This window comes from Pelodiscus sinensis, chromosome 20 (assembly GCF_052426305.1).
Source record: "Pelodiscus sinensis isolate ZL-2025 chromosome 20, ASM5242630v1, whole genome shotgun sequence".
Taxonomy (NCBI): Eukaryota; Metazoa; Chordata; order Testudines; family Trionychidae; genus Pelodiscus; species Pelodiscus sinensis.
Window position 1 is genome coordinate 1244649 of NC_143071.1, and position 26910 is coordinate 1271558.

General features: G+C 60.7%; 3 protein-coding genes across 13 annotated transcripts in view; 1 reads left to right on the forward strand and 2 right to left on the reverse strand.

Annotated features, from left to right (window-relative positions):
• Positions 1-10177, forward strand: part of ARL16 (ARF like GTPase 16) — a 14255-nt gene extending 4078 nt beyond the window's left edge. For 3 of the 8 annotated variants that reach the window (XM_089772002.1, XM_089771999.1, XM_089771998.1), the window contains 4 exons: positions 1822-1935; positions 3715-3830; positions 4653-5266; positions 9141-10177. In XM_089772002.1, coding sequence (XP_089628128.1) covers positions 1822-1935; positions 3715-3830; positions 4653-4824 — 402 coding nt within the window. In that variant the 3' untranslated portion in view covers positions 4825-5266; positions 9141-10177. Of the gene's footprint in view, positions 1-1548; positions 1705-1821; positions 1936-3714; positions 3831-4652; positions 6142-9140 lie in introns of those variants that run through there. The other 5 variants (XM_089771996.1, XM_089772001.1, XM_089771995.1 and 2 more) reach the window with 5 other exon arrangements.
• Positions 10178-14514: 4337 nt separating this feature from the next.
• On the reverse strand, positions 14515-23108 carry LOC142819181 (uncharacterized). The gene is made up of 5 exons (XM_089772032.1): positions 23076-23108; positions 20174-20255; positions 17351-17407; positions 15423-15799; positions 14515-15168 (listed from the first exon to the last, which is right to left on the reverse strand). Exons 1-5 carry the CDS (start codon positions 23106-23108, stop codon positions 15049-15051), a joined length of 669 nt encoding a protein of 222 aa, XP_089628158.1. The 3' UTR covers positions 14515-15048.
• Positions 23109-26112: 3004 nt separating this feature from the next.
• TMC6 (transmembrane channel like 6) overlaps positions 26113-26910 on the reverse strand; it is a 52038-nt gene continuing 51240 nt past the window's right edge. For all 4 annotated transcript variants that reach the window (XM_075904174.2, XM_075904175.2, XM_075904172.2 and 1 more), the window contains one exon: positions 26113-26520. The gene's annotated coding sequence lies outside the window, so the exon portion shown is untranslated. The remainder of the gene's footprint in view (positions 26521-26910) is intronic.

Sequence of the window (26910 nt, forward strand, 5' to 3'; positions counted from 1 at the left end):
ATGTGGGGGCGCCCTGCAGAGCACTGCTGACTGAATGATGTGGGGGCGCCCTGCAGAGCACTGCTGACTGAATGATGTGGGGGGCGCCCTGCAGAGCACTGCTGACTGAATGGTGTGGGGGCGCCCTGCAGAGCACTGCTGACTGAATGGTGTGGGGGCGCCCTGCAGAGCACTGCTGACTGAATGGTGTGGGGGGCGCCCTGCAGAGCACTGCTGACTGAATGGTGTGGGGGCGCCCTGCAGAGCACTGCTGACTGAATGGTGTGGGGGGCGCCCTGCAGAGCACTGCTGACTGAATGGTGTGGGGGCGCCCTGCAGAGCACTGCTGACTGAATGGTGTGGGGGCGCCCTGCAGAGCACTGCTGACTGAATGATGTGGGGGCGCCCTGCAGAGCACTGCTGACTGAATGGTGTGGGGGGCGCCCTGCAGAGCACTGCTGACTGAATGGTGTGGGGGCGCCCTGCAGAGCACTGCTGACTGAATGGTGTGGGGGGCGCCCTGCAGAGCACTGCTGACTGAATGGTGTGGGGGCGCCCTGCAGAGCACTGCTGACTGAATGGTGTGGGGGGTGCCCTGCAGAGCACTGCTGACTGAATGGTGTGGGGGGCGCCCTGCAGAGCACTGCTGACTGAATGGTGTGGGGGGCGCCCTGCAGAGCACTGCTGACTGAATGGTGTGGGGGGCGCCCTGCGGAGCACTGCTGACTGAATGATGTGGGGGCGCCCTGCGGAGCACTGCTGACTGAATGGTGTGGGGGGCGCCCTGCAGAGCACTGCTGACTGAATGGTGTGGGGGGCGCCCTGCAGAGCACTGCTGACTGAATGGTGTGGGGGCGCCCTGCAGAGCACTGCTGACTGAATGGTGTGGGGGCGCCCTGCGGAGCACTGCTGACTGAATGGTGTGGGGGCGCCCTGCAGAGCACTGCTGACTGAATGGTGTGGGGGGCGCCCTGCGGAGCACTGCTGACTGAATGATGTGGGGGCGCCCTGCAGAGCACTGCTGACTGAATGGCGTGGGGGCGCCCTGCAGAGCACTGCTGACTGAATGGCGTGGGGGGCGCCCTGCAGAGCACTGCTGACTGAATGGCGTGGGGGGCGCCCTGCAGAGCACTGCTGACTGAATGGCGTGGGGGGCGCCCTGCAGAGCACTGCTGACTGAATGGTGTGGGGGCGCCCTGCAGAGCACTGCTGACTGAATGGTGTGGGGGCGCCCTGCAGAGCACTGCTGACTGAATGGTGTGGGGGCGCCCTGCAGAGGACTGCTGACTGAATGGTGTGGGGGGCGCCCTGCAGAGCACTGCTGACTGAATGGTGTGGGGGGCGCCCTGCAGAGCACTGCTGACTGAATGGTGTGGGGGCGCCCTGCAGAGGACTGCTGACTGAATGGTGTGGGGGCGCCCTGCAGAGCACTGCTGACTGAATGGTGTGGGGGCGCCCTGCAGAGCACTGCTGACTGAATTGTGTGGGGGGCGCCCTGCAGAGCACTGCTGACTGATGCCTGCTGGAAATGTCTCCCCCTACCTGCCCCTGTTCTCTGCTTTATTGCAGCCTCTAATCTGTGCCAGCCTCTTGCGGTGGAGGATTGGCCAGAGCTGTGCCACTGGCGGGATGGCCACCCCCCAGCGGTGCTTTCCCCGTGCGGACAGTGCTGTAGCCAGGCCGAAAGCTGGCACTGCCATGCTGCAGTGTGAACAGGCCCCACAGGTTGCTTTTGTAACCTCCACCTTGGTGATGCGCTAACAGGCGATTGCGCTCCTCACAATGGAGCCTAACGCCTCCCTAGCACCTGACTCTGGCTGCTGTTATCGTCTGATCTCGCAGGTGGGCACAAATCTCACAGACCTTTCAATCCAGAAGAAGATCACGATTCGGGAGCTGGGAGGCTGCATGGGCCCGATCTGGTCCAGTTTCTATGGAGACTGCAGCTCGGTCCTGGTGAGTGCACATCCCTTGGATCTGGATTCGGCACCCCCTTTCCTAGCCCATCACCAACATCTACCCAACCGGTCTGTTGGCTCGGGCTGCACTGGAGCTGCCCTGCCTGTGGAGGGATCCCAGGTGGGGTGCTGGTTGGCCTGCCCGGGAGGAGTAGAGGCAACAGCTCCCTTTGGGAGAGGCAGTCCAGCCCATGGTGCAGCTGGGCAGAGACACAGAGGAAAAGGAAGACACTTTCCAAGACGATCCAGCAAGTCAGCAGACCCCACGTTCTGACGAGGGATGTTACGGTTAGATTAGTGGGCTAATCGGATAGTCGATGCAGTTTGCATCCACTGTTCAGTTAGTCGATGGGCGCCTTTGCCCAGGGCTGTTGCTACACTTCAAAAGCGAAAGCGCTGCGGGAGCACAGGGCCAGCGGGGGACACGAGCAGTCCCCCTCTGGGCCCATGTTCCCCACGGTGTTTCAAAGCGGAAGTGCAGCATGGAGCCCAGGGTCAGCAGGGGAATCCCCAGTTGATCTCAGGCTCCATGTGGCGCTGCCACTTGGAAGCATCCTCCCCCCCACCTATCAGAGGCAGCAAAGGGGGGGAAGCGACCTGTTGCTCACACCGCTAGTTCAGGCCACGCGGAGAAATCAGTGGTGGGGAGGGCCTGGGCTTGGCAGAGCTAGATTTAATCATCTCAGCACGTAACATCAATGTTTATTTTCAGGCATTTTCCCTGTTTATTGATTTAATTTTTCACGAGTGCAGAAGATGGACAGGCCAGGAAATTCTTTCATGAGGCTCATGTTCGAGCTGCGTTTTTCTTACTTTGCCTCTGTCGTTGTGACTTAGCAGTGGAGATAATTTCACTCACTTGTGTGGCCAGTGAAATGGACATTTACTGACCCTTCCTGGGAAGTCGAATCCCGCCACCAGAGCGGAAGTGCTGCCCTTCTTCCCCAAAGCCCTCGCAGGTGTGGTCATGGCCGTGGGGCGAGGGAACCCCTCACTGGGAGCCAGACTCCGGCCTGGCCTTTCACTGTACCTGCCCCAGCTTCTTCCTGCATCGCATCCCTCGGTGTGGGAGATATCTCCCATCACCTTGGGGCTTGATTCTCCTCTCACACCCGTTACACTGCAGGGTGACTCCCACATCTCTAGCTGTGCTGCTCCTGAGCAACGGGCCCTGTGGGTATAGGCATGGCGAGGGGCCTCCTCACCCTCCCGTGGCCATGGAGTGAGGCCCCCACATTCCAGACCTCACCACAGCTGCTAGAGCAAAATGCAGGACAATGTAGCACTTTGAAGACTAACAAGATGGTTTATTAGGTGATGAGCTTTCATGGGCCAGACCCACTTCCTCAGATCCAATAGTGGAAGAAAATTGTCACAACCATATAGATCAAAGGATACAATTAAAAAAAATGAACAAATATGAAAAGGACAAATCACATTGCAGAACAGGAGGGAGATGCTGGGGGGGGGAGGAAGGAAGGTAAGTGTCTGTGAATTGATGATATTAGAGGTAGGGAGAGTGGGATGTTTGTGAGTTAATGGTATTAGAGGTGATAATTGGGGAAACTATCTTGGTAATGGGTGAGATAGTTCAAGTGTTTGTTGAGTCCTTGAGCTTTTGAGTCCTTGAGTTTGTTGAGCTGCTAGGGTTCATTTCCCTGCTGCGACTTGGCCTCCCGTGCCCCGCTGCAGCACTGGGCTGACCCACATCTCCCACCTGTCTGTCTTGCGTGTTAATCGAGTGCTCACCTGGATCCTTCCTTCTCCTGCTTCCCAGTTCATGATCGATGCTGCCAACCCCACCCAGATCGCCGCCTCCTGCGTCCAGCTCCTGTCAGTCCTCTCTGCAGAGCAGCTCGCCTCGGCCGCCGTCCTCATCCTGTTCAATAAGATGTAAGGCCAGGGCTCCCCAGGCCGAGTGACCAGTGTCCATGGGGGGAGGGCAGGGAGGCTCTGGAACTGCTGGTGCTCAGTCCTTGTGAGGCGGGGAGGCCGGGGGAGGCTCTGGGCTCTCCACTGAGGGCCCTCTGTCATCCCCTAGGGACCAGCTGCAGCACTAGAGCCCTGCCTCAGTTTCCCAGCCGGCCTTTGGAACTAGGGCCACACAGGCTTGCCTTGAAAGCTATCCCTTTAATCCACCGAATCATCTGCTCCGGTCCTGGGTCCAACTCCTTGCTCCAGAACCGGGGATCCCTGTTCCATGGGCTCTTCCTTGTTCACAGCTCCCCAGCTTTCCCCCTCAGATCGGGGGTGCCACCTCAGCCCGCTCCCCGGCGAGAGCTGGGCAGAACTCCCCAGGCCCTTGGCTAGCAGCATGCAGATATCGGCCAGTCCTCTGCACAGCTGGGATCTGGCTCTCATCCATTTGGGGACATGCCCCTTATTTCCTGCCTGAGGTCTCCTCCCGCCAGGCGCCATCCTCCCCCAAATGATCACCGTGCTGAGTCCCTTCCTGACTGAGGGCTGGAGGCTACTCGAGTCAGTAGTAGAGACGACTGCTGCCCCTAACTGAGGGCTAGTCAGCACCCTGGGCAACGAGCTAAGTCCCAGCTTGGCTGACCGGCCTTCCTTGGGGGCAGACTGGCCCTAATGCTCTCAAAGAGGCGGGTCTCCCTGTGACAGCCCCTTGCAGGGAGGGCAAATGCCAGTTGCCCTAAGTTGGGCCATCGGTGGCTTCCCACAATCTCTCTCTCTCCTCCCCAAACGTGGCTCCAGCGACCTGCCCTGCTACATGTCCCTGGTGGAGATGAAGTCGCTGTTCCGGATTCCAGAGATCATTTCCTGTGCTAAACAGCCCATCACTGTGGTGGAGACCAGTGCCCGGGAGGGCACGGGGCTGCCCGACGTGCTCCGGTGGCTTCGCTCCACCCTCCAGGATCCCAGCTGACGTGGCTGCGTGTCCAGCTTGGGGTGTCCTGCCAGGAGACGGGGGCCGACTGACTCCAGGAGGCTCCCCCTCCAGCAGGGGCGAGGGTCCAGGAGCAGGAGAGCGCTGAGCAATCTGCCCAACATCTGGCAACGACAGGACCCGTTCCAAACCCCTCAGCATTTTAGTTGCCCTTCTCTGAACCTTCTGCATGGGAAGTTACTGCCAGGCCCTGCCAGTTCGGTCCCGTGTCTTCCTAAGGCCAGCCACCGCTACGTCTTAAGGACAGTGCATAGGAGAGCCCAGCACTGAGGTGTCCCAGCCTGGGAACCGCCCTTGATGGCCTTCGCCTGCACGTTGAACCCATCCGGCATCCCTGCTCCATCGGTGCGACTGTACCCACAAGCATGGCGCAGGCCGACAGAAGGGAGACACCCTGCGGATACAATGTTATGATTGACAGGTTACGAGGCAGTTTGTTCAAAGCATCTTGGAGTTGTGCACGTCTGGGGGAGTCCCTGGGGGCACATCCTGTCTTTCCTGGGATATGCAGGGGCCCAGCCGGACACAAAATGGGTCTAGTGCCCCAAACAGTGCATTCGGGCTTTCCCGGGTGTGCACTTACCCCACGGCGCCTCTCACTGCCTCGGAGCACCCTTCGCTGGCCGCTGCCCCAGCCTTTGGGATAGGGGCCTCTTGGTTCAGCTCCACGTCCCTTCCTGGCCCAATGCTCAGTCCACCTCAGGCTGTCCTAGGGCAGTGCCCCTGCCCTCCCTGGAAGCCCCCGATTTCCCATGGCCCACCTCGCCTCAGTGACCCACTGCCAGTCCCTGCCCTGGGGCAAACTGCAGCCTGACATGGCCTCTCAGCATTGGCGAGGGGGCGTGGGCCTGGGCTGCAGGGAAACAGCCTAGTACCTGCAGGCCCTGAGCCTGGGAGGGAGGCCAGGCCAGAGCTCCCCAGCCCTGCTCGGTCTCAGGTAGCCTCCAGCTTCCCAGGCAGCCAGCTACCCGCCCCGCTCCCCAGCGGCGCAACAGCCACTGTGTGCTCCCTCCAGGAGCCCCTATTTATCCAGCCTCAGCCGCCAGCTCCACTCGCCGCCTTCTCCCAGGGCTGGCTTCAGCCCTTAAAGGGCCAGTGTGGGGCAGACACCCAGTCACAAGCCCACTGACCCAAAGCCGGGGGAGTCCCCCCGAAACCAGTCAGCCAGCCCCAAACCCTGAGCCAAGGCCAAGGCATGTGGCTTAATCTCAGACAGACCACAGGGGTGCAGGCTGCATTTCATGAGTAGGGTTGCCAGATGGCTGAGAGAAAAATACCGAACACCCTCCCCCTCCCCCCCCCTAAAAAAAAACTGGGAAAAAATTTTGTTGCAGGGAAAAAAAGGGGGGGGGGCACAAAATTGTTGAGAAAAAAAAAACTCCAAAGAACTTGGATCACTACTTAGGGCTCCCGGCAGCAGTCACAGCCCCCCCTCCCAGCCCGGACTCCCAGCCGCTCCCTCGCCCATGCCAGGCTTCCGTCCGGTGCGCAGCCGGAAAAATCAGAAAATACCAGACATTGCACACTGCACACTCGCACACCGCACATCGCACACTGCATACTGCACATCGCACACTGCACATTGCACACACTGCACATCGCACACTCGCACACTGCATACTGCACATCGCGCACACTGCACATCGCACACTGCATACTGCACATCGCACACTGCACATCGCGCACTCGCACACTGCATACTGCACATCGCGCACATCGCACACCGCGCACACTGCACATCGCACACTGCATACTGCACATCGCGCACTCGCACACCGCACACTGCACATCGCACACTGCACATCGCACACTGCACATCGCGCACACTGCACATCGCACACTCGCACACTGCACATCGCACACCGCGCACACTGCACCTCGCACACTGCATACTGCACATCGCGCACTCGCACACCGCACACTGCACATCGCACACTGCACATCGCACACACTGCACATTGCACATCGCACACACTGCACATTGCGCACTGCACATCGCACATCGCACACACTGCACATTGCACATCGCACACACTGCACATCGCACACTGCACATTGCACATCGCACACACTGCACATCGCACACTGCACATTGCACACACTGCACATCGCACACACTGCACATCGCACACACTGCACGTGTCCGCTATTTTCTGATTTTTTTACCGGACAGCGCACAAATACCGGACTGTCCGGTACAATCCCGTACACCTGGCAACGCTATGGGCCCATGGGGCTGGGGGCAGCAAGAGGCAGCAAGCCCCGGCCTTGTGGGGAAGCGTTACAGCCGATCCCCCCTGCACGCTCGGCACAGCAGGCTGTGGGCCCAAGGCGCAGGAGCCCCCGCGCCGCTGCTCCCCCTTCTGAAACAGGACCCAGCCGTGCGGGGGGCGCTAGCCCACAGTCTGTCACCCCCGTGCATTCTGGGCTAGGCGCCGGTGCCTGAGAGAACGAGGCCAGCGCGGCGGGCGGCTCTGGGTCCGTGTCGGCAGCATCCCGTAGTGCACGCCCCTCCCCCATGCCCGAAAGCACCAGCGAGCAGCCTGCCCCTTCCCTGCTTAGCCACGCGGGCGCCATCGCAGCGCAAGGACGGTGACAGTGCAACGTGCGCCCTTGACACAAGCAGCCCGTATCCGGGGGGCGTCAGCAGTTGCACGTCCCACACCCAGTGCCCCTCACTAGCCGAAGTCTGTAACAACCGCCCGTACGGCCAGGGCAGTACGGCCTAGCAGCTGGAGTCAAGAAGCACCTCTCTCGCCGGGGCAGTTCAATAGAAACGGGTGCAGGCCCCACCGGTTAGGGACTGAGTGGGGGGTAGAGGGACCCAGGTCCGCCCTACTCCACTGGGTCCCAGCCCAGGGCCCTAACAGCAAGGGCAGGTGCCACCACTAGCCTGGCTGGGAATTCTTCCACAAAGCACCAAGCTCCGTAGGCTCCCACCCTGGGCTACTTCCCACCTGCCTCCACGGGACTCCTGCCAGGGCCTGTCCTCTAGGTCCTCGCTGGCTGGTCTCCAGGCCTGGGCCCACTGGTGGGTCACCCCCAGGACCGCCAGCCAAACCGCCCTCCTGCTCGGCAGCCGGCCCCAGCCGCCCTCTCTCCAGGCCTTTCTACCTGGGCTGCAGGACTTCGGCCAGGTGAGCCTGGTTAGGAATTGCTTCCCCAGTGCGGGGCTGGTGCACCCCTTCTCTCTCTCTCACACACTCACACTCACACAGTTGTTGAGAACTCGTGTTTTTACTCCGGGAACACAAGGCAGCGGAGACAGAAGGGGAATGCGGGGGGGGGGGGGGGAAGCAGCATCTTACAGTCCCCCCGTTCAGCAGTCCCAGGTGTGGGCAGGAGCCTGCTGTTCCAGGACACAGCCCAGCTGTCCCTGCCTCTCCCATGCCTGCATTCCCAGGGGAGGAGCTGTGGGACCGGGTGAGGAGGGCAGGTGGGCTAGGGGCAGGGGGCTCTGTGTTCCATATGCCTCTGCTGGGACTCGACCAGGCACGGCAGCAGCTCTGTGCGCTGCCCACAAGCCTCAAGATGGCCCGTGTCCTGAGGTGCCCTCTCCCCGTGCCCCCTCTTCGTGCCCCTCCCGTCTCCGCCCCCCTCCCGCGTGCCCTGTGCATCTCCTGCAGCAGGGGTCTCCGCGCATGGCCGTGTGCCCTGTGTGTGCAGGCGAGTTGCATTTGCTCATGGACCGTGTCATCCCAATACATTTCCCCCTTCAGACCTGTGCTAGCCAACCAGCTGGAGGGGGGGGGGGGGAGAACTTGCTCGCTGTTGCACCTGCTGTATCAAAAAGTGACAGGCAGACGTCAAGCTCTGCGCAAGAGAACGCCCGGGCAGGACCATCAGCAGGTGTAATGCACAAGGCCCACGTGAAGCTTTTAGGCGCCCACTAGGCAGAAAGAGCCAGCCCAGAGATCTCAGCCGGACTCGGCTTGGTGGCAGGCCTGGGAAGGGACAGGTTGGGGCTCCCTCGTTCACTTCCGCTTTGAAAGCCTGCGCAGCTGAGTGTGCAGAGAACAGCTCCTGCAGCCAGGCAAGCACCTGCATTTGCAAAGGGGCCATTGTGGCAGGGTGTCAGCAGGAGCCTGGCGCTTCATTAACGCCTTGGCAAGTCCCCATGGGATCTCTCCCCTAGAGCAGGGGAGGGGGGGGGTCTCATCAGGCTGGGGGGTCATGAGGTCACGGGGGGGTTGCACGGAACAGCAGACAGATCAAAGTCAGTTACTAAACCAAACCTGCCAGCTGCGCCTGAGCCACTCAGAGAAGTGGTTCTAAACCTCCATTTCTCTCCCTAGTTCTTCAAGTCCTCAGACCAGAGCTGCTCTTTCTTCGTGACCTAGGGCCAGCAGCTTCCTGCACCCCACCAAACCCAGAGTCATCCCTGTCTCAGGTAACCAAGGTCACCATGCAATCTAAGCCACCGTCTCCTCAGACTGGGACCAAGCTCCACAGCCCTCTTCTAGAGACAACACATCCCACTGTCCCCACCGCTCAGATACCCCCCAGGCACCTGCTGAGACGTGCCCTCTAGGCACCCCCACCACCCCACCGCCGCTCACAGGAACCCCCCAGACACCCCATAGATTGCTCTGCTGAGTTTGTCCCTCTGAGCTGCAGAGGGCACGCGGGGGCACTGGGAGTCATTGCACTGGGGTGAATACGGCACTTTCCACACTTCCTGTTCTGGGGCGTGGGGGGAGGGGTTCATTCCACATCTGCATCTCCGTGGCAAAGGGCCAGAGATCGGGAGAGCAGCTCAGCAGAGTCTCTTTCGCTTCCATCGTAGGAAATCAGCCATTGCCAGAAACCCCCGTGTCACGCCCCAGCCCGAGACCAGTCAGCGCCCGCCCGGCCTGTACCAATCTGGCTTTTCTGTAGCCATGGTGGAAGGCCTGTGCTAGGCCTGAACCAGAGCCGCCTTCTGCAGCCAGACTGAAGAGCAGCAGCCAGTACTGTAAGGCCTGGAGTCACACTCACATTGCAGCTAAATTGCATTACCAAGTGTCACGCCAGGCTGTGAGGAGGGGACTTTGCCCTGTTGGCTCCCCACTGTCACCAGATAAAGGAACAGATCTCAGATGGGTAAAGAAAACGTAAGTCGCAGCGTTCTGTCTGGCAAGAAACCGCTTATCACTAGAGAATGTTGTGGGATCCACATCCTATGAGCAGTCGTTACCCTTACCCATTGTTTGACTCCATGATCGCTGTCTGGTTTGTAACTGTTTCTGGCTGCTGTATAATTAATTTTGCCAGGTGTAAATCAATGAAGGTGGTGGGGTATGATTGGTTAGGTAATTTGTTATGATTGGTTAGTAAAATTATACTAAAATAATTGGTTTCAGTCTAGCTAAGCAAGGGTGTGTGTGTGTGTACACACAAAAAAAGATCAGAAGGAAGGAAGAAACGGCTGGAAGAAGACCAGGAACATCAAGAAGAAGGGGGAAGACCTGGAAAGAAGAACTCAACTCCGAGATACAGCATAAGACCAGAGAGACTGACCTTGCCTGGCCACCAGGGGAAGTCGCCTGTACCAGGGTTGGGGAGCATGACACTGTGCGCTTAGCACGTGTATTCTGCTTGCTTGGGAATCGTCAAACAGGATAAGGACATTACTGTGAGAGGCTTTCAGTGGCTACAGATCCTGCAAAACCGGCAGGAAAATGCACCCTGGGCCCTAGGAACGGGCTGAGGGTGGGTGTGTAAATTCACAGGGTTGCACCGTGAGCCCTAGGAACGGGGTAAAGGTGTGTCCCCTACAGTGTGGGAGGGAGAGAGACATTTGTGCGGGTAACAGGCCCTCCCATGCTGGCCATGCCCTGTGCCCCTGGCAGAGACAAAAAGCCTGCCCAGCCGGGCTCAGAACGAGGCGGCCAGGGCTCGCAGGGTAGGGTTACAGGCTGGCGAGCCAGCCAGTGGCTGGGTGAGGGAACAGGGCGACAGCATGGCAGCAGCAGCAGCATTTTGGGGGCTGACGCAAGCCCTTGGCACAGGGAGGTTGCCTGGCGCAGATGGCCGTGCCAGGCGGGGGGTTGGGCTGCACACAGCAGTGAGAAAAGCAGGCCCAGGCTGGGCAGCAGCTGTTTCAGCCTTACTGAGCGCACGCACACGCGCGCACACACACACACAGATTACATTCCCTTTTATTCATTGGGTAGTTAACTTCCAATAGAAACCCCCTTAAAGTTCTTAGGACATCGGACTGAAGTATCCACAATTAAATTTAAGGATTTGAGTCAAATTTGCCTGGATTATTTAGACATTCTTTTGGAAGAGGGCCCACTTCTCCTTCAGAATGGCTGCAAAGAAACCACCATTTTTCTTCCTACATCATTTTAGCATTTGCACAACTGCTCAATTCCCTCCATACTCTGTAGAGTTAAAGAAAACCACAGAGAAGTTTTCTTAAAACTCTCTCTCTCAAAAGGAAAACTGGCCTTGTTTAGATATTACTCTTGTCCGGATTGTTTTAAGCATTTAGATTTCCAGGACCTGTACTTCCTGCCTTTTCTCAGTTCTGCCACAAGGCCTCCAATCTATCTGTTGCCGGCCTGCTTGTCTGGGCCTGATCCTGTTTTTCTTGCTGAATGGCCCTTTTCCATGGACACAGGCTTTGTCCCATCACCAGTTTAGCAAGGACAGTGGCCTTGTTCACTAGCTCCACACCTCCTGGGCCTTTTTCTTAAGCATATTCCTGAAAATGCTTTAACTCTCAGTACCCATCCTTAGGGGGCTCTAGCTGTGTCTGGGGACCGAGGGACATGCATTTCCACCTCTCCATTCTGCAGCAGAGGCTCTTAAGTTTTGCAGTTTCATATTTGCAATCTTATATTCAGTTAATTTGAGGAACACCTCGCTGCAGGTTTCATAGGAGCCAAACTCCGTCTGCTTTTTCTTTTCTTTTTCAGTATTTAGCCAATTCCCCCCCCCCCAGGTTTTAAATGGTGTGGATGTCAGCAAGAGCGTGTTCCATCCATGGGCTATGCCCAAATTCATGCAGGTTTTGTTTAAAAGGAATCTTTTAGAACATTCATTTTTCCCCTCTTAAGGGCTACAGCGCCTTGCCAGACCCCAGACTCCCTTTTTCTAAACATGGTTAAGAACAGTCCCAGCCACAATGTTACAAAGTATCCCCAAGCATCCAAAGCCTCCCACAATGTTACTAATTAAATATTCCCAACACACTGTGCTATGAGCAAATACCTCCAACCTATGACTGGAGGCACTAAGCTCCGTCCTTGTCTCGGGACTCTACGGCCGAGGGTATCGAACATCAATTACTATACCCATTCCCGGGCTGGGGGGCAGGGATCCTAAACCTCCCCAATTCTCAGGACTCTACGGCTGAGGGTAGAGATACCTAAAAACTCTCTTTACCAGTTTCTCTTAACACCCTCACCCAGTGAGGGGGAAGCAAGGACTCTAAACCTTCTTCCTAACCCAGGGATTCTAAGGTGCACACCTTAACGATTGATCAATTCCAATACTTCAATAATTTTCTTTCATTACCCTGTAAATGCTCGTGACACCTTCCTCCTTTTGCATTCTCCACCAAAATGTCGTGCTTAAAAGCAGCGCCCGGGAGCTTTCTCCGAGGGATAAGGCAACATGCCACTTACTGAATACTTTATTCACATCTCGTTCATTTCAACAGGGCAATCAATGAAAGGGGAGAGATCTGTTCTACTCCTAACAAAAGACATTTTTCTTTGCCTTAACTATTCCTAAGACCTATAACAAAGAGCTTGAGACAAAGTTTCTATGGAAAAGACGGGACACAAGGTTTCTCTTCGGACAAGGATTCTATAAGAAGGCTTCACAAAGATACATCTAAAAGACAAGATGGATCTATAGAAAAGGACTTACAAAGTGTCTCTTGATACAAAGTTATCCGAGAATGATACACGGTTCTATGGAAATGTTGAGATTTGTCCACGCGGGAGGAGTAGGTGCAGGGCTGAGACGGGGTAGGGGATTGGAGCACAGTGTCTGGGAGGATGGGTGCAGGGCTGAGACGGGGTTGGGGTACAGTGTCTGGGAGGATGGGTGCAGGGCTGAGACGGGGTAGGGGTTGGGGTACAGTGTCTGGGAGGATGGGTGCAGGGCTGAGACGGGGTAGGGGTTGGGGTACAGTGTCTGGGAGGATGGGTGCAGGGCTGAGACGGGGTTGGGGTACAGTGTCTGGGAGGATGGGTGCAGGGCTGAGACGGGGTTGGGGTACAGTGTCTGGGAGGATGGGTGCAGGGCTGAGACGGGGTTGGGGTACAGTGTCTGGGAGGATGGGTGCAGGGCTGAGACGGGGTTGGGGTTGGGGTACAGTGTCTGGGAGGGTGGGTGCAGGGCTGAGACAGGGTAGGGGATTGGGGCACAGTGTCTGGGAGGATGGGTGCAGGGCTGAGACGGGGTAGGGGTTGGGGTACAGTGTCTGGGAGGATGGGTGCAGGGCTGAGACGGGGTAGGGGTTGGGGTACAGTGTCTGGGAGGATGGGTGCAGGGCTGAGACGGGGTTGGGGTACAGTGTCTGGGAGGATGGGTGCAGGGCTGAGACGGGGTTGGGGTACAGTGTCTGGGAGGATGGGTGCAGGGCTGAGACGGGGTTGGGGTACAGTGTCTGGGAGGATGGGTGCAGGGCTGAGACGGGGTTGGGGTTGGGGTACAGTGTCTGGGAGGGTGGGTGCAGGGCTGAGACAGGGTAGGGGATTGGGGCACAGTGTCTGGGAGGGTGGGTGCAGGGCTGAGACGGGGTAGGGGATTGGGGCACAGTGTCTGGGAGGATGGGTGCAGGGCTGAGACGGGGTAGGGGTTGGGGTACAGTGTCTGGGAGGATGGGTGCAGGGCTGAGACGGGGTAGGGGTTGGGGTACAGTGTCTGGGAGGATGGGTGCAGGGCTGAGACGGGGTTGGGGTACAGTGTCTGGGAGGATGGGTGCAGGGCTGAGACGGGGTTGGGGTACAGTGTCTGGGAGGATGGGTGCAGGGCTGAGACGGGGTTGGGGTTGGGGTACAGTGTCTGGGAGGGTGGGTGCAGGGCTAAGACAGGGTAGGGGATTGGGGCACAGTGTCTGGGAGGATGGGTGCAGGGCTGAGACGGGGTAGGGGTTGGGGTACAGTGTCTGGGAGGATGGGTGCAGGGCTGAGACGGGGTAGGGGATTGGGGCACAGTGTCTGGGAGGGTGGGTGCAGGGCTGAGACGGGGTAGGGGTTGGGGTACAGTGTCTGGGAGGATGGGTGCAGGGCTGAGACGGGGTAGGGGTTGGGGTACAGTGTCTGGGAGGATGGGTGCAGGGCTGACACGGGGTAGGGGTTGGGGTACAGTGTCTGGGAGGATGGGTGCAGGGCTGAGACGGGGTAGGGGATTGGGGCACAGTGTCTGGGAGGATGGGTGCAGGGCTGAGACGGGGTAGGGGTTGGGGTACAGTGTCTGGGAGGATGGGTGCAGGGCTGAGACGGGGTAGGGGTTGGGGTACAGTGTCTGGGAGGATGGGTGCAGGGCTGAGACGGGGTAGGGGTTGGGGTACAGTGTCTGGGAGGATGGGTGCAGGGCTGAGACGGGGTAGGGGTTGGGGTACAGTGTCTGGGAGGATGGGTGAAGGGCTGAGACGGGGTAGGGGTTGGGGTACAGTGTCTGGGAGGATGGGTGCAGGGCTGAGACGGGGTAGGGGTTGGGGTACAGTGTCTGGGAGGATGGGTGCAGGGCTGAGACGGGGTAGGGGATTGGGGCACAGTGTCTGGGAGGGTGGATGCAGGAAGGGGTGCAAGGTCTGGAGGGGCTCAGGTTACACGGGGCAGAGGGTCAGGAGGAAGAAGCTGGGGTGCAAGAGGCAGGCTCCGGATGGGAGGCGCTTACCTGGGCAGCTCCTGGCCAGCAGGTTTCTCAGCCAGGGCTCCTGCCTTCCACCTCTGCGCTGGCAGCGGGGGCCGTGTGCGGCTCTGGACACCGCAAGCTTGGCGAGGCGAGGCGGGGAGGGGAGGGGGAGGGTACTTTGTGCGCTGCCCGTCCTGTTTTCCAGGGGGGCTGGGACAGCGCATGAAGCCTCTTCTCCCCCTCCCCTGGCACTCAGCTGCTCTGAGCAGTGTGCAGGGGTGGGGCAGTCAGGGAGTCCGGCCGAGGCGCCCGCCAGCCTGAACCAGCCCACAGGAAGCATTTTGCCCTCCCTGCTCCTGGGCCATCTCCCAGGTAGACTCCAAACCTCACCCCAGGAAGAGGTCACAGACTCTTGAGGAAATCCAGGTGCTTCTGAAATGCATCGGCTTTGCTATTGACAAAGTCTCTGGTGCTCTGCCTGATTTCCCGGATCTCGGGGTCCTTCGCCTTCTCCTCTTCACTCTGCAAGAACAACAGCTGCTAGAGAGCTGAGAGGTTTCAGCATCTCGGACGCCTGCCCCCTCGGCCCTCCAGAGCCCTTTCTGGTTGCACACAGTAACCAAGTGACTGTCCCAGCCCTGGGGGAGCAGGGGAGGCAGGCCTGCTACCCCCAGGGCAGGTAAGCCCCTGGCAGGAAGGCTGGGTGACTCATGCAAGACCAGAGCAGGAGCCAGCGTGGAACGTTTCCCGCTCCTATGCCTGTGCTGACCACTTACCGCCAGGCCCTCTGCACACTCATAGACCTCCTTCCCAAAGCGCTGCAGCCCTACAGTCAGGAACTCCTCCAAGTCCCCGCCAACTACGTGCAGCCGCTCCTCTTCGTACGCGTAGACTCTGCCATCGCCTGCAACAAGGATCAGCAGCTGCTGCCCAGTGGCCAGACACGGCACGTCATCCACGCTGCCAAGAACCTCCATCTTCACAGGACGGGGCAGGTAAAGCTTCTCCCAGTATCCCAGCATGGCCGGCTGCCCGTCATAGAACGTCTCCTCCAGGCCACCAAGGCGAAGCGCAAATGTTTGATCCTCCTTAAATGTAATTATTGTGGCCTTGTTTCTCTTCACATACCCGGAGACCAGGGGCAGGCATCCAGCTGTAAGCAAAGCAGCCGTTAGCCCTGCAAGGTGCCCAGCCCCCTGGATCTCTTGGGCACGACACAGAATGTGTCTCCTGCGTGACACGTGTTACCCGGCGCGTGTTTCTGAAAACGCTGGAGAAGACGCTAAGGCCGAGTGGGTGGCCTGAGCAGGGCAAAGCAATATGGACGAGGGAGAGTTCTGGCCGGGGAGCCATAATTCCCTCCCGCCTTCATAAACACGCCTGTCGCGGTTCCCTTGTTCTCCGTGAGCCCCAGAGGTAAGAGTGGGCTGGCCCAAGGCCCAGAGGACACCCTATGGAGCTCACCCAGCCCAGGACTCCTGTCCTGCAGATATTTGCAAGCCCACAGGAAACATGTGTGTTCTCAGACCTGGGTGGACATGGGGGAGCAGATGGGCGGGGGCGGTGAGGAGGAGAAGAGGGCTGCCTCCCTCTGGGTCCCTATGGCTCTCCCCAGCACCCTGCTCCTCCTGGCTACTCCTGCCCACACCCTGCCTCCTGCAGCCTCCCCCCAACTACACCCACCCACAAATGCAGCCCCGCCCAGCCCCATGCCTCCAGCCCCCTCTAGGATGGATAAAAAAAACCAGGGATTTTCTTTGTTTTAAATAACCCTATTTAATTTAATCTGTAAACTGAAATAACCTATATTAAGGCCTAAATGTGTAATTAAAATAACTTAGTAAATACAAATAGAACATGCCCAGCTACAATTAACTTGTTTGTATGGCCAGGAGGCATCGTCCAGGTTTTCAAAAAGAAACCCCAAGCCGAATGGGAACACTACGGTTAGTTGCAAAGTAACATGTTTTATTGTGACCAACCTGAAGAATTCAGTTTTCTTTTTAAAAAATAAGTTCCAATGCAACCCAGTGCAAACTGACGATTGAAATCAAGGCTCCTGCTTGCCAATTAAAACGGGTGATTTCAGCTGGGGTGTAAAATCCTGTTTAATTGGGTAACTGGTTAAAATTCAGTGTTTAACACTAAGCTAAACCAGCCAACCAGTCATATAAAGGGGGGACGGGCGGGGCTGGAGCAGCTCTCTGCCCACAGGGTGCCCTGGTCACCTAGACTCATCTTACCTTTCTGAGCTGGCTCTACCCCGCCCAGGTCCCTGGCCCTCCACAGTTCTTGTGTTTAGGAGGGAATGTGGCCAGGGACGGGGAAGGAGCTCCCTGCGCACTGGCAGCAGCACTTTGACCACCCGAGGGACTCGGAGAACCTGCATCCTGTTTTCAAGCCACTTCGGAGCCTGCTGCTGGCTCTGGGCAAAGCTTCCTGGAGGCACCGACCTGGGGCCAGCCCACTCAGGCTGCGGCTGCCCGACCTGTCGGAAGACACCCCGTTACCCTGGAGACTGCTGTGTTGCTTTGCCTCAGCACAGGGAGCTCCCACGGCTACTTGGGGTGCCGCCCCTGGCAGCCAGGAGGCTGGGGGAGAACTTGGAGGGTGCCCCAAGGCGTGCAGGGCTGAGCACGGCCGTGTGGGATACCGACCCCAGCGTGGGCATGGTCTGTCGCGTCAGGCTGGAAAAGGTACTCACGCCTGCCGCACTGCCTGAGGAGACCCCACCGCGAGGCTGCGGGCCAAGTCCCTTTGCCTAAGGGAAGAGAGGGGTCTCTATTAGTGGTCCCAATCCAGAAACATTCCAGCACAAGCGCTCAGCTTCTCTGAAAGCCGAGCGAGACCCTAGGGCCGAGTCGGGTCACCAGACTGCTTCTTGCCATCGAGAGCCCTCTCCGCATGGGGGAGCCCAGGGTGCATGAGAGGGGGAGTTCATATTGGCCTTTGGAGCCCAGAGCCTGTTTCTATCCACCCACCCCAGCAAAAGCTCCTGCCAGCTCCACTGGGCTTTGGCTCAGGCCAGAGCGGAGGCTCGAGGGGTAGACCTAGACTTCTGGCTCCGTCGACAGAGCCATGTAAAAGAGTTTACTCGGCATAGTCAATGAAGCAGGGATTTCAATAATCCCCGCTTCGTTAAAATAAACATGGCCGCCGCGCCGTGCCGACAATCAACTGCTCCAGCCCAGCAGGGCAGTCTAGACGCAGCGTGGTGACAACGGAAGCCTTTGTCGACCGCTCCGGTAAACCTCGTTTCACCAGGCATAGCAGAGAGGTCGACAAAGGCTTCCCTTGTCGACCGCGCCGTGTCTATAGACTGCCGCGCTGGGCCGGATCAGCTGTTCGTCGGCACGGCGCGGCGGCCATGTTTATTTTAACGAAGCGGGGATTATTGAAATCCCTGCTTCATTGACTATGCCGAGTAAACTCTTTTACATGGCTCCGTCGACGGATGTCGCTAGACGTACCCTAGGGGCTCTGAATACAAGAGGGAGGAGTAACCAGAGTCTGGTCAAGAAGCTCTAAGGCTGTGCCCAGCTCTGCAAGTCCCATCAACTTGCTGCCTAGGTTTCTATTTGCCCACTGGGCAGAGCCCATGTAGCTGGGCAGCCGGTTACACCGGGGCTGCGTGAGGCAACGGGGACAGCGGACTCTCTCCCATTCCAGCACCCTGCCTGCATCCTGTCTCTTCGTGGAGCAGCCCGGAGGGGCCAAATCTCAAGTGAAGCTTCCCCGTGGTCCTCGACGGTAACCCATTTCTTTCCCTTTCCTCACGTGGCCCCGGCACGCTCCTCCCTAGCCGAGGGAGCGACTTCGAGGTGTGGAAATCGGGCTCTGAGGGGCCTGCCACCGTGATCTCGTCAGCAAACCTCATTTAGCACAAAAGTACAGGGGGGAATTTTCAACCAGGCTGAAGTGACTTAGGAGCCTACGTCCCACGTTCAAAATGGATATTCCCATGTTCGGCTCACTCGCCTCGCTGGGATCTCATCTCCTAAGTCACGCAAGCCCTTTGCCAGCATTCATTCATTGGCAGGTCTGCCTGCCTGCCTCCCTCCTGGGCACGCGGGGATCACTGCAACAGCTCAGCCCGCACGTTTCCGATAAAGATGGCGGTAGGGAGGGGAGGGTCCTCCAGTGGCCTAGCGAATCAGGATTAGCGCCTTGCTCAAGCTCTCGATGGTAAGTGACGGATGAGCCTGGCTTAGCCTAAACGCCCTCCGGGAGATCACACATTGGCCGAAGCCACCCGGCACCCGACGCCCTGTGCTTTAGCTTTCCAAAAGCGGCGGCTCGCACACAGCTTCCATCGCACGAGTCTCCGAAAGCACCGGTGGCCTGGTCTCCCAGCGGAGCCGCACGGCCAGCGAGCGACTGACTCTGGAGCAAGGCGCACCCCTAGTAAAACTGCACTGACCCACGTGAACCCTTGGTTAAAATGGTTTGTCTGCCCGGGGCCAAGCCTTCGTGCCGGTCCAGCTCTTTTCAGATTTCCCAGCGCCCGAGCCCTGCGGGTGCCAACGGCCTGGAGCAGAGGGCGCCCGAAGAGCAGCTCCTGGCAGGGCACCTGGCGGGGCCGAAGGAGACGTGTGAGGGGCCTGCTGGGAGCCAGCCCAGGACCATGGCAGCGCTAAGGCCCCAGCGCACCCCACTAGTCCCACCGCCCGTCAGGGGGCCACACAGGGCTCGCCCCACGGCCCATCCCCAGCCACACGAGGCCTCAGCAGGGCTGGGGTGACGCTCTGGGACCCCCACCAGCTCTTCGGGTTTCTCATCCCAGCTCCCTTCCAACCCTCCCCCAAACTCTCCCAGACTTCCCACAATCCCTGCCAAGCCCGCCCCGCCCCATTCCAACCCCCCCGGATCCCGCCCGCCCCGCCCCATTCCAACCCCCCCGGATCCCGCCCGCCCCGCCCCATTCCAGCCCCCCCGGATCCCGCCCGCCCCGCCCCATTCCAGCCCCCCCCGGATCCCGCCCGCCCCGCCCCATTCCAGCCCCCCCCGGATCCCGCCCGCCCCGCCCCATTCCAGCCCCCCCGGATCCCGCCCGCCCCGCCCCATTCCAGCCCCCCCGGATCCCGCCCGCCCCGCCCCATTCCAGCCCCCCCGGATCCCGCCCGCCCCGCCCCATTCCAACCCCCCCGGATCCCCCCCGCCCCGCCCCATTCCAGCCCCCCCGGATCCCGCCCGCCCCGCCCCATTCCAGCCCCCCCGGATCCCGCCCGCCCCGCCCCATTCCAACCCCCCCGGATCCCCCCCGCCCCGCCCCATTCCAACCCCCCCGGATCCCCCCCGCCCCGCCCCATTCCAGCCCCCCCGGATCCCCCCCGCCCCATTCCAGCCCCCCCGGATCCCGCCCGCCCCGCCCCATTCCAGCCCCCCCGGATCCCGCCCGCCCCGCCCCATTCCAGCCCCCCCGGATCCCCCCCGCCCCATTCCAGCCCCCCCGGACCCCGCCCGCCCCGCCCCATTCCAGCCCCCCCGGATCCCCCCCGCCCCGCCCCATTCCAACCCCCCCGCTCACCGCGCTCCGCAGCGACCCCGACTCGAGCCGCCGGGGGCGGACACTCTGGTCTGGTCGGGGGCGGGGCGGGGGCGGGGCTCTGCTAAAAGGGACGACACGAGCCCCGCCCCCTCCTTCCGCTTCCGGCCTGCGGCACCTCCCGCCCCCGAGGCCCCGCCCCCCGCTCGGGACATGGGGCCCCGCCCTCTTCCCCACGGGGGGGGCTGGGTTTCCATGGCAGCACCGACCCCACCCCCCACCCCGGCCTGAGCCACGTCCCCGCCTCCGGCTAGGACCCAGCCCGCCCCCCGGCACCAGCCCCCCCCCCCCCCCGGCAACGCCCCCCCAGAACCCCCCCAGAACCACCCCCCTAGCACCGCCCCCCATGCCCCGGCCCCCCCAATACCACCCCCCGGCACTGCCCCCCAATGCACCAGCCCCCCAGTACCACCCCCCCGGCACTGCCCCCCCAATGCACCAGCCCCCCAGTACCACCCCCCGGCACTGCCCCCCCAATGCACCAGCCCCCCAATACCACCCCCCGGCACTGCCCCCCCAATGCACCAGCCCCCCAATACCACCCCCCGGCACTGCCCCCCCAATGCACCAGCCCCCCAATACCACCCCCCGGCACTGCCCCCCAATGCACCACCCCCCCCCCCCCCCCGGCACTGCCCCCCAATGCACCAGCCCCCCAATACCACCCCCCGGCACTGCCCCCCCAATGCACCAGCCCCCCAATACCACCCCCCGGCACTGCCCCCCAATGCACCAGCCCCCCAATACCACCCCCCGGCACTGCCCCCCCAATGCACCAGCCCCCCAATACCACCCCCCCCACCCCCCCCGGCACTGCCCCCCCAATGCACCAGCCCCCCAATGCACCAGCCCCCCAATACCACCCCCCCGGCACTGCCCCCCCAATGCACCAGCCCCCCAATACCACCCCCCCGGCACTGCCCCCCCAGCCCCCCATGGCACCCCCCCCAGCCCAGCCCCCCAATACCACCCCCCGGCACTGCCCCCCAATGCACCAGCCCCCCAATACCACCCCCCGGCACTGCCCCCCCAATGCACCAGCCCCCCAATACCACCCCCCCGGCACTGCCCCCCAATGCACCAGCCCCCCAATACCACCCCCCGGCACTGCCCCCCAATGCACCAGCCCCCCAATACCACCCCCCCGGCACTGCCCCCCCAATGCACCAGCCCCCCAATACCACCCCCCCCTGGCACTGCCCCCCCAATGCACCAGCCCCCCAATACCACCCCCCCGGCACTGCCCCCCCAATGCACCAGCCCCCCAATACCACCCCCCGGCACTGCCCCCCCACCAGCCCCCCAATACCACCCCCCCCACCCCCCGGCACTGCCCCCCAATGCACCAGCCCCCCAATACCACCCCCCGGCACTGCCCCCCAATGCACCAGCCCCCCAGTACCACCCCCCCGGCACTGCCCCCCCAATGCACCAGCCCCCCAATACCACCCCCCCGGCACTGCCCCCCCAATGCACCAGCCCCCCAATACCACCCCCCGGCACTGCCCCCCCAATGCACCAGCCCCCCTGTACCACCCCCCGGCACTGCCCCCCAATGCACCAGCCCCCCAATACCACCCCCCCTGGCACTGCCCCCTAATGCACCAGCCCCCCAATACCACCCCCCGGCACTGCCCCCCAATGCACCAGCCCCCCAGTACCACCCCCCCCGGCACTGCCCCCTAATGCACCAGCCCCCCAATACCACCCCCCGGCACTGCCCCCTAATGCACCAGCCCCCCAATACCACCCCCGGCACTGCCCCCCAATGCACCAGCCCCCCAATACCACCCCCCGGCACTGCCCCCCCAATGCACCAGCCCCCCAATACCACCCCCCCTGGCACTGCCCCCCAATGTACCACCCCCCGGCACTGCCCCCCAATGCACCAGCCCCCCAATACCACCACCCCGGCACTGCCCTCTAATGCACCAGCCCCCCAATACCACCACCCCTGGCACTGCCTCCCCAATGCACTGGCCCCCCCGACACTGCCCCCCCAGTACTCCTGGCACTGCCCCCCCAATGCACCAGCCCCCCAGCACTGCCCCCCCAGCACTGTCCCCCACAGCGCTGGCCCCTTTCAACTTGGGGCCCAACCACCCTGGGAGCTGGGGGCGCTGCGCCAGCGAGTCCCAAGTCACGTTCTGCCTGCCCCATGCCCGGAGTCAGCCCGGCCGGCGCACGAAGCCAAGACAAGCCGGGCCCCACCGGGGAGACCGTGGCCCGGCCCCAGGGCCCTGTCAGTGGCAACCGCCAGATGCCTGGCCTAGAGTGACCATAACAGGGCAGTTCTCAGGCCAGCCCCCCGCCCATCCTGGCTCGTGGCCAGTGCCAGGCCTGTTCTCCGGGGCGAGGGGCGTTGTGTGTGAGGCCGGGGCAGCCGTGGCGTTCCCCGCGGGCCAGCTGGGCCGCATGCCACTATCGACATGGTGTAGGTCTCAGGTACTACGGGGCCCTGGGTCCTGGTCTTGGTTTGTTTCACACCTGCTGCCTGTTCACGTGGGCTTGGGAAGGGGGAAGTTCACACCCCGAGGCGCGTTTTCTCCACCGGCTGGTGAACTCATTTCACGCCGCTGATTCGAACAGCCCCTTGGCCCCAGGCCCCCCGACGGCAGGCAGCGCTCGTGGGGTTTGCCAAACGGATGTTTGCTGTGTTGACGAGGCACACAGAGCCCCTTCCCCCATGCCACAGACCTAACACAACTTCCAAGAAAACACCCCGCGGCTGTGGGGAAAGAGCTGGGCTGGGCCAAGTCATGCGGGAGTTACTCACACATCAGGCTGACCCTTCCAAAGGCAGGGGGACAAGTAAACAGCAGCAGGAAATTCCCAAGGGTGGGGTAAAACTTCTCCCAGTCGCCTGGGCATGGCCCTGACTTACCCCCTTCTTCTTGGGTAGCCTCCTGGCCCCCATCCCACGAGTGGGACTTGATTCGTGTGGGCTCTGGCCTGGCGTAGTGCCCACAGGGCGATGTCACTGGGGAGGAGCCGGAAGGCCAGCCAGGTGAGAGGCATAATGTGACCTTCCTTCCGCTGGTCACTGGAAAGGGGAGGCCTGGAGCCCTGCCCGGAGGCGCTGGAGGCTGAAGCCCACAGGCAGGGCGTCCTGTTATGCTGGCCCTGGGGCCCCAAGTGAGCGTGAAGCAGGCTGGCCCCGGTGGGTTCGGACTGGTAAGGCAGCTTTAGCACCATAGGCAGGGGCTAAGAGCTCAGACTCTGAAAGGGGCAGAGACGGGTGTGATCTCTCGCTGTACAGCCCCCGCCAGAGAAGCATTTACCAGCGTGAGGTGCCAGGCTGCCCCAGGGTGTCACCTGCCTCCCCAGGGAAGGTCCATCCGCACCAGAGGGACCACTGGGGACATCAGAGGCCCAAGCCTGGACTTGTAAAGCAGCAGGGCGGGATAAACAGTCCTAAGAAGAAGCTGGATCTTTGCACTGCCTGGGCCTCGCGGGGCAGGACTTAGTAAGCGCAAGCAAAAGATTCCCAGTGCTTGGCTGGCTTCCGGCACATGCTTAGTACAGAAGCATCCACGGGCTGGACCTACCTGGTCCAGTACCCTCGGGACCAGGTTGGTCCTGGATGAGGGATTTTTCCAGACCAGTATGTAGGGATAACATATGAATGGATTGAAAATGATTCCCCCAAATGGAAGTGACTCCCCAGAATTTGTTCCCCACAACTTAAAGTGTTTAGATTTATTATTAATTCTTCTTCTTATTATTATGATGTTAAGATTGTTAAATGTTTAGATTTATTATTATTGCCCCTTTAGAATATAATGTATTAGGTCATGTAACTTAGAACTGTTAAGAATATAATCCTATGTAGCCAGAAACAGTCCCCCCCCTCTCCCCCCTCCCCCCCCCCGTCCCCCCCCCCCCCCCCCCCCCCCCCCCCCCCCCCCGTCCCAGGGCATGCTCAAGCTTGTACAAGGGGCTGCTTGAAATTGACATTGCAGGATACATTGTAACAATGCATTGTCAAGCCACTAACTCTGCTCTGGGAGCCAAGCCCTGTAATTAACTAAGGGCATTGTTACTCAATTGAGCCTGTTCTCTTTAAAACATTGTAACTTTACTCAGCACTCAGAGAATGTTTTAAGCAATACCACCCAGAAACTTTTGTAACTACAACTTTTATTATTATACAAATACTGTCTGGGAAACATTAATTAGGGAATGTACGTAAGAGAGAGAGTGCTTGGACGATGAATGAATGGTTCTGAGAGGTGCCAGCCTGAGAATGCAGCAACAAAGGGCTGAAGAAGGCGTCAGGTGCCAGTGCAACCAAAAGGTGTCAAGTGGAGAAAACCAAGTATTGGAGATCCACCCGATGAGATCACTGACCAGCACCTGGCAGCCACCCTGGACATCAGCATGATGCAGCAATTCCCATAGACTGGCATAGGAAGAAATTCCTATAAGAACTGGACTAAAAGACTATGGAGTCAGAGTCCAAGGTTCTGCTGCCAGCCCACCAGGAGCTTCAGATGCACATCTGATCAGGACTTCGCTCCCCACTCCCATCACTTGTCTACAGAATACCTGGCCCGTATTCGGTCACAAGCAACTTCCAGACTGGTAACTGTAACAAATACGCAGAACCTGGATGAATGGATGAATGAATGTTTATATGTATAAGGGTTAAGTAGTTAAACAACGTTGTTTGCTTCTATCTTTTCTTTATTTTTTATTATCTTTACAATAAATGTGGCTTTTTGCCTTATCCCCCTCATAAGATCCTGCTTGCTTTTATTTGGTACAACAAGGGGAAGTCATTTCTGGTCATCCCTCCCCTCAGCCCAGCCCCCCACCTCCTGCTGGCCCCACTGCCTTGCCAACCCCGCTGGGCAGCCATGTTCTGGGTCTCCAGGACCCCCCTGGCAGCTGCACACTCAGACTCCGGGCTCCACCAGGCAGACATGTGCCATGGCTCTGGGTCACGCAGGCAGACACGTGCCGTGGCTCCAGGCCCTGTGGGCAGACATGTGCCGTGGCTCCGGGCCACGCAGGCAGCCACATGCCGGGGCTCTGGGCCCCACCGGCAGACACGTGCCGGGGCTCCAGGCCCTTCACCACCAGGCCACCGCAACTGCAGCTTCCATCCCTGCTGCCACAACTGGGTGGCCCCACCATCTGGTCCTGCAGCAGCTGTGCTGGACCATGCATGTTGCCGGACCAGAGAGCCCCAGTTCAGAGAGTTTCAGCCTGAGTTCCTTTTGAAAGCGAATCCCGTAACTCATTTGGGAGGGAGCCTTTCCCTGCTGCAGCCTTGTAAGCAAGCCCGCCCCTCCCTGCCCTAGTACCTCAGCCGTGGAGAGCTCATGGCAGCACTGGTCCAAGATAGAAAATGCCCTTGCCGGGGTGAGGGACCGTCCTTGGGGCCTGGCGACGTTTGGAGTAAGGGAGCGCTGATCCCTAAGCCCGGCTGGCCTAGGGCCCCAGGGACCGTGTGACTCCATGGTTAGGCTGGAGAACCCTAAACACCCTGGTTCCCAGCAGCGTGCCCCGAGGCGGGTGCTCAGTTAGAGCTGTGGAGCTCGCGGAGTCTGCCCTGTCTGCCACTCCTGCAGCTGGCCCCCCTCCCGTAGCCAAGGAGCCAGGCTGCCCCAGCGAGGAGCGCAGGCCGGAGGGAGCTAGCGACTGCCGGATGCCAGGGTGGGGTTGCTGCCTGCAGCTGGGAACTGGAAACATGGCCTGAGAGCACCCAGCGCCTGCGGCAGCCTTTCTGGGCATGGCCTGGTCAGCTCAGACCCTGGCTCAGGCCCCGAGGGCAGAACCCCCCCACGCCTGTAGCAACAGGCGTCAGAATGAGCTGCCCTGTGCCAGTCCCTTTTCACAGCCCCCACCAGAAAACGCTCCCCAGTCCCCAGCCGGGCCGGGCCGGGCCGGGAAGAACTTGAGAACCGGAGACATGGCCGTGCGGGTCACCCTCCCGCTCCACGGGGAAGGCGGGTTTAATAGTGGCTGAGGTAACGCCCCGCGGGCAGGGCTGGCTGACACCAGTTGGAGGCTCAGCAGCAGGAACCGTCCGTGGCAGGAGAGAGGCCCAGGGGGTGTCGGTGCAGCTGGGCCCCACAGCCAGCCGAGTTCTGGTCTACGCCCCGACGGCAGGCCACGTCCCAGAGCTTTCCTAGGCGAGGCGGATGGCGAGCGCCCGCACGTGGCAGGAGAGGAGGGTCGCGCCCACGGAGAACGCCCCAGGCAGCTGCTGGGCAGGGCCTGTCGAACACCCACGTCTGCATCGCCCGGCGCAGCCCTGGGCAGCCCAGCCGATCCCTGGCAGCTCAGAAGGGCTGGGCAAGGCCAGGATCCATCCCCGGAGGCTGCGGCGAGAGAGTCCTGGTCACACACACTGCTCCCTGTGCGGGATTCCTACGGCACCAGAGAACACGGCAGCCGGTCCACGCCAGGGCCCGACTCCCGGGTGGGGGGCTGCCCGACACGCAGGGACACCCCAAGGCTCAATCCAGCCTCCTCTGGCTCCTGCCACCTGCCTGGCCCGGATCGCACGGGCAACGGGCCCCCTCTGGCGTCCCAGCTGGGAACAGCAGGGCCTGAACCGCCCGGTGGGCACAAGGCCCAGGGGACGTGGCTTCTCCCAGCCGGGGCAGTGCGGGCAGCGGGCGCGAGTCGAGGGGCTGCCTCGGGGCGAAGGCAGCGGGACCCTTTGCCCTGCCGCACGAAGCCGGGGAGGCTGGTGCACGCTGCCCCCC

What these genes read in the sequence shown, in the direction of transcription:
- LOC142819181 (XM_089772032.1), bottom strand. Translation starts at nt 23,108, where the DNA reads ATGGGGGCCAGGAGGCTACCCAAGAAGAAGGGG. An exon ending in CCTCAGGCAGTGCGGCAGGC is followed by an intron (nt 15,800 to 17,350) that starts GTGAGTACCTTT and finishes CTTTGCTTACAG; the next exon opens with CTGGATGCCTGCCCCTGGTC. An exon ending in AGTGTGCAGAGGGCCTGGCG is followed by an intron (nt 15,169 to 15,422) that starts GTAAGTGGTCAG and finishes TTGTTCTTGCAG; the next exon opens with AGTGAAGAGGAGAAGGCGAA.